General features: G+C 39.1%; 1 protein-coding gene across 6 annotated transcripts in view; it reads left to right on the top strand.

Annotated features, from left to right (window-relative positions):
- The window catches only part of LOC106954972 (multidrug resistance-associated protein 4), a 58,483-nt gene that overhangs the window by 16,269 nt on the left and 35,612 nt on the right, over positions 1-6,602 (top strand). For all 6 annotated transcript variants that reach the window (XM_015044883.1, XM_015044857.1, XM_015044888.1 and 3 more), the window contains 10 exons: positions 1,147-1,236; positions 1,445-1,636; positions 1,815-1,909; positions 1,992-2,078; positions 2,476-2,572; positions 2,895-3,116; positions 3,264-3,395; positions 3,533-3,570; positions 3,910-4,004; positions 5,930-6,076. In XM_015044883.1, the coding sequence (XP_014900369.1) occupies positions 1,147-1,236; positions 1,445-1,636; positions 1,815-1,909; positions 1,992-2,078; positions 2,476-2,572; positions 2,895-3,116; positions 3,264-3,395; positions 3,533-3,570; positions 3,910-4,004; positions 5,930-6,076 (1,195 nt within the window). The remainder of the gene's footprint in view (positions 1-1,146; positions 1,237-1,444; positions 1,637-1,814; positions 1,910-1,991; positions 2,079-2,475; positions 2,573-2,894; positions 3,117-3,263; positions 3,396-3,532; positions 3,571-3,909; positions 4,005-5,929; positions 6,077-6,602) is intronic.

The raw sequence follows: 6,602 nt of genomic DNA, 5'->3' as shown, positions 1-6,602 counted from the left end.
TTGGAAAGCTTATTTTATGCACTTTCTAATACTCTTTGAATTTTTTGAATGCGACCAACCATTCAGGAGTTACGATACAGAGTAGGTTGGGTGACAAATATGACACAACGGAGAATCTTTCTTGTGATTGGTCAAGCTCATATCAAACTTTCCCGGGTGGCTACCGTAATATATCATATATGCCCTGAAAGCGCAATGTCTCAGCTTTTCTGCACTTTTGGAATTTTTTTGATATGTTGAACTGTTCATAAATTACGGTAATGGGAATTACACATGCGGAATCCTGTCGGCGCCGACAGGTTGGTCAGCTCATTTATTGCTTAAGTCCGTCGTTCCCGAACTTTTTCTCCTGGGCCCCCCCAGTGGTTTCCAAACTATTTCTGGGCCCCCCCTATGGCTTACAAATAGCTGTCTGGTTGAACGATGTGTGTGAGCGAAGGAGGTGGATTCTTAGAGACTCCCTGTTATACTCAGCCCTGGCTCCAGACGAACAAGGGGGTGGAATCACCTTTTTTGGGGACAAAATTAATCGTAGCTGAATATAGACAACAACACCAGTAGCCTACAAGCTACTTGTTAACAAGCTTAAGGTGCTGTATTGATGTTAGCTAGTCATCTTTTAGCTAACTTTACCTGCATCCAACAGCTTTACTCAACTCAGTCGGTTAGTTTGGAGGGAAAAACTGTGAAAAGTTCTTTGCGTTTTGCTGGTTTGCTGCCATGATCCTAACACACCTACGTAGCTCTGCACAGCAGCAGCAGGTCTCCTTCACTGCCGCACAGGTCTAAACCCAGTGTGAGCGTCGTAGCGCTCATGTTGCGTTTAAAGGCGGCTCGGAAAAACAGGTTATGACATGTTAACAACGGATTAAACAGTTTTAACTGCTGATAATAGTGACAGAGGACACATTTATGGGAAGTGTGGAAGACCATACTGTATCAAATTGACAGAGGAATAACAGAGAGTTGCCATTCTAAGGTAAAAACCCAGCGCATGCAGTGTTTTTTTTTTTTTTTTTTCATCCAGATGGCTTCCCGCGCCCCCACTGCAATGGCACGGCTCCCCCCCTACGGGGCGCGCCCCACAGTTTGGGAACCTCTGGCTTAGGTGATGGAGTTTTCATTTTATTTGCTCCTTTATTGCAGAATCTCAAAGCACCAACTTTACAGAATGTGAGTTTCACAGTGAAACCTGAGCAGCTGCTGGCGATTATTGGGCCCGTCGGAGCTGGAAAGGTCAGGTCTGTTCAGTTTTTACAGTTTCAGTCTTGTTTTTAAACTTTTAAATAATTTAACAATAATTAAATCTGCACTGAAAAATGTTTGTTGTCTTAATTGCCTCCAAACTCACATCTTTTCCTTGGTAAAGAAAAAAAAAAATTCAGGGGTTCCTCTAGGCGGGTGTCTGCCTTGTCATTTAAATCTCCATTTTTATTCATGTCAGTCCTCACTCTTGAATGCCATACTGGGAGAACTGAGTCAGGAAACCGGTGTGGTCAAAGTCAAAGGAGAGGTGACCTACACGTCCCAGCAGCCGTGGATTTTACCTGGCACTATCCGCAGCAACATTTTGTTTGGCAACGAGTTCAACCCCAAGAAGTATGATCGAGTTCTGAGAGCCTGCGCTCTCAAGCGAGTGAGAATGAACCCTGATGTTCCTTATTGTTGCACATTTGACTGTGTTGTTATGCTCCCATTAAACGACTTGGTTTCATTTGTTGTCTTATTCTGAATCTGGCATAGTGAGTCTCTGTACATATGAGCTAGATATTAAGTCATCCCTACCTAAAGTTGCTTCTTCCCTCCTGTCTCAGGACATGGATCTTATGCCTGGTGGTGACTTAGTCATGGTTGGTGACAGAGGGGTCAACCTCAGTGGAGGACAGAAGACAAGAGTCGCCCTAGCCAGGTGTGCTGAATATTTTTAAGGTAATTTGCCTTCTTCTTTGGTACAGGTGAGAGTGACAACCTTCATTTTTGTGGGCTTTCAGAGCGGTGTATCGTGATGCAGATATCTACTTGCTTGATGACCCTCTTAGTGCGGTAGATGCTGAAGTGGGCCGGCACCTTTTCGAGGAGTGAGTCTGATTATCAACATCTTACACTTACGATTAAAAAAAGAATGCGCTCTTTTAAATATAGAGATTTATGTTCAGCACTTAAGAAAATAAGCTGCTCTTCACAACGGTTCTTAAGTTTAGTCCAATAGTAACTTTACAAAAATTTTCAACCAATTTTTCTTTGTCATTCTTTAACAAAAAAGAAGCCAAAACGGAAAATGCATGTAAAAATAATTAAGCACGCTACATTACAACCACACTCCATCTTAATAGGACCTTTAGCAGCAATAACTCTCAATTGCTGATTTTTGTGTGACTTTATTAGTCTCTTGATTTCTTTAGAGGGATTTTTGATCACTCTATTAGAATTTTAAAGTGTTATTTTTTTTTTCTCTTACACATAATCTCCGTTCAGGTGCATTTGTGGACTCCTGAGGAAGAAACCGCGTATTCTTGTAACTCATCAGCTGCAGTATCTAAAGGCTGCAGATCAGATTGTGGTCTTAAAGGAGGTTTGTGCTATATGACTCTGCCATCATTGAACAATGCAAGGTATTTGGGGGGGGGTACTTTAAGCTTTAGAAATATCTGTGGTCACAAACTTGTGCAGTCATGCCAAATACTGCAATACCATCAATTTAAATCAATTAAATAAATCAATTTAAGGTTAACGTACCATGAGGATTTCATAGAGGCTCAAACCTAAATCACACCCTGTCAGGTTACTGAGATTTTGAGTCTTTTAACTCATTAGTAGTCAAACATTAACTTAATCCACAAATACTCTATCTTTTGTTCTTTTTTTTTTTTTTTTTTTTTTTTTTTTTTTTTCAGGGCCAGATGGTTGCAAAAGGGACCTACAGTGAGCTGCAATGCTCTGGCATAGACTTCACCTCCCTTCTCAAGGAAGACCAGGATGAGGAGAGGCAGGACATGACCCCACTGCCTGGAACTGGCTCTTCCTTCCACTACACCCTCTCTGACAACTCCTCCATGTCGTCCCTTTCCTCCTCTCATTACTCTCTGATCGACGGAGGAGGAGATCCCCTGGCTTTGGTGAAGCATAACTCTCTGCTTTGCTGTGCATCGTTTTAGCCACTAGAGAGCAGCAGATACTCACATTTTCCTTCCTCTCTGCGTGGGCCTGTTTTCAGATGGGTTATTTTAGATTTATGCCGCTTAAACTATGGTTTCCATGTGTAGGCAGTGCAGCCGGTAGAGGAGGAAAGTCGCGTGGAAGGAAATGTCGGCCTGAGCATGTATGTGAAATATTTCCTGGCAGGCGCCAACGTCCTGGTCCTCTTGCTTCTCATTTTACTCAATGGACTAGCTCACGTGAGTTTCTCTTCAATCAGTTAATTGTTTTCTTTTATCAAATATGTATTTTGCAAAAAATAAGTGATTGCGTCAAGTTTTCGACATGTGCATGGTTTATATATTCAATCATTTTTTTAATTGTGTGTTATGTTTAGATTACATTTGTTCTTCAGGACTGGTGGCTTGCGCACTGGTGAGATTTTTTTGTCTTTACAAATTTTGAAAAACAAACAAAAAAAAAACATGAATGCTTGCAAGAATTTGAATGGATGGTTTTGTAAGTTAGTCATATTTTCTCTGACTGGAAGTGGTTGAGGATCTCGTAGAAAACGCCTGAACAAAACTGTTTTACCTGATTTTGTCTGTCGCTTACTGAAACCAACCTTGAGCTTCACAATATAAATGTGTTGTGTTTGGTGCCCTGATGCTGTGTTGTTGTTGTTTTCTTTTTTTTCTCCCACTATCTTTGTTGTGTTTTTTTTTGTTTTTTTTTTTGTTGGGAATTTCTTGGCTTTTGGCGGCTGACTCGCAGGGCCTCTGAACAGAAGTACACCAGTGTGACTGAGCACCTCAATGGCAGCTTCCCTCAGCATCTGGACCTTGACCTGTACCTAGGCATTTACGCAGGTGAAGCTCGCTGAGCTCTCATTGCTCTTTGTGTATTTTGAATGCTGCAGTCGTTCATTGAGCAGATCCACAGTTCTTTGGCTGTGGCCCAGGCCCTTCAAGGCCCAATGTATGTTTACATGGGTCTCAGCTGTACAGTGAGATAGGAGGACTTTTCTTTCCTTTCTGCTCCTCTATTCCCCCAGTTATCTTCTTGTTTCTCTCAGCCTCTTCATTTTTTTTTTTCAGGTTTTGTGCTCTCAGCAGTAAAACGTAGAAAATGTGTAACAGATAAAAAAAGATACCTGTATGATTCATAAATAAATAGATATTGCTTTGGAAGAGGTGCATAGATAGGATTGTTCTGCATTGATATACAAGTCATTTATTTCATGGCTTTTTTAGAAAATAGTACTCACACATAACAAAACCAAAATTGTAGATAATACTAATAATATAATGTACTAATACATATATTAGAAATGCTAGTTTTTGTTACAATCACTATTATTGATACCTTTATTACTAATATTAATAATAACAAAGTACACTATTCAGTGTAAGTCTAATTGGGTGTAATTTAAAAAGAGGTTTGGCACAAAATGACTAAAACATGCAAAAAAACTCAATGAAACAATGTCTAATAAAACACAAAATAACTCTAGTTAATTTTCGTTATAAGTCAGTGTACCAAAAAAAACTGTAGTTTTAAGTATTAATACCAAAAACATTGACCTTGACTAAAGTGAACTAAAACCAGTTCTGTCACTTTTTATTTAGTTTTTTATTCAAGGAAGCAGGTGCTGTATATTTATATAGCTGTTTCACAATATTCCCTTCTGACTCTTATGACAGACATTTGGGGAAAAAAAAAAAAAAAAAAGCCCTGCATCAGGAGTGTAAACATCCAGTGTGAAAGATTATGGACAAACTACCATGAATATTTAGCAGCAGCATGCAGAGAACAATGATGTACATGATTTTCATATCTAGTAATAAATTGTCTTACAAAAGCTATTTATATTAAAAGCAAAAAGTAGAGGTCCTAATATAAACCTTGGAGAAACACCTTATGTTGGTGGGTAAAAAAGTAAAGGACCAGGCAGTGTGTCCAGCATGCCAGCAGATCAAAGATATGCTGGGCTATAAACATTCCCCGGCCGCTTTATAGGGTAGACCTGGCTCATTTATCGACTTCATATCTCGCTGGATGTAGCCATCAAGAAGGGATGGATACAGAGAGCAACAATTGGGAATCATTGGACCACACAATGCTTTTCTAATGTGTTTTTGTCCAGTTTTTGTTGATTGCAATCTATAGGCTCAGTTCCGTGATCTTAACCAAGAGACGAAGCACCTACTGCTTCTCACTTAGCATTAGTCTGTCCATTCTTGTATGGCATCAACAAGTAATTTTGATCCTTCACAACTGCCCTGATTGGATATTTTCTATTTTTCAAACAGTTCTCTGTAACCCTGAAAAATCCCAGTTGTTGAAATACTCAGACCAGTCCAGCTTGCAACCAAATGCCATGACTAAAGGCACCTACATCCCCTGTCCACCAGATTCTTATGTTGGTCTGAACTTCAGCAAGTTGTCTTCTCTGTCCGTGGATACCTAAATGCATATGATTGACTGGTTTGCTACTTGTGCTAACAAGCAATTTTAACACATTTATCTTATTTATTTGATCACATCCAGAAATACCTGCATTACTTACCACACAAACAAATTATATTAAATCAAAGTAATACTTTTATTACTATGAAAAGCATTCAAATACTAGGAATCCTCACATATACTCACACATTTCACCAACAAATTTATCTGCCATAAAATATTGAAGACTCCATTAATACACCATATGAGAAAAATCCGATTTTACTTTAATCATTCTGTAATACATTTCACACATTTCTTCTTTGTGTATTTTTTTTTTTTCCAGCTTTAACAGCCACCTCAGTTGTGTTGGGCTTCATTCGCAGTTTGGTTTTCTTCAATGTCCTGGTGAAGTCTGCACAAACCCTTCACAACAACATGTTCAGGGCCATTCTCCGGACTTCCATCCACTTTTTTGATACCAACCCAACCGGTAAGCGCACATACAAGCAAACGAAGCTCTGATTTCTGTTTCGACATGATGCATTCGAACGATGAAACCATCAGGAGTCGAGGACATTGAGCGCTGCTGTTACACAGCACCACTAGAGGGCAGACTGCTACCTTTCTGCGACATGGCTTCTGTTCCACTTTAAAACACCTACCAGCTCTCCCTTCATCTTTCTTGTTTGTCATGACTGTTAAGTTTTTATATGATGTAATCTTTTCAATTTAAAATGTTAGCCTGAAAAATAGGGGGCTTTCGCTCCCTGTAGAATTTATGTTGTTTCTTTTTTTTTTAATGTTTATCTTAACAAATAACTTAAATGAATGTTTATTAAAGAATCTAAAACTTTTCTGTAGAAAAAATATAATTGCAATTTGTTGTCATTTTATTAGATTTAATCCTTTTTGTGAGGCTGGTCTAGCTTCATAAATATTACACTAACTCCACATTCTTGTGATAAGATTTAAGATTTTTCAGCATGTAAGGTATTTAAATCGACAAGTGAGAGCGT

Source organism: Poecilia latipinna, unplaced genomic scaffold (genome assembly GCF_001443285.1).
Source record: "Poecilia latipinna isolate Pla-1442-1.1 unplaced genomic scaffold, P_latipinna-1.0 Scaffold37, whole genome shotgun sequence".
NCBI classification, from domain to species: domain Eukaryota; kingdom Metazoa; phylum Chordata; class Actinopteri; order Cyprinodontiformes; family Poeciliidae; genus Poecilia; species Poecilia latipinna.
This window is presented reverse-complemented; position numbering and strand designations above follow the sequence as displayed.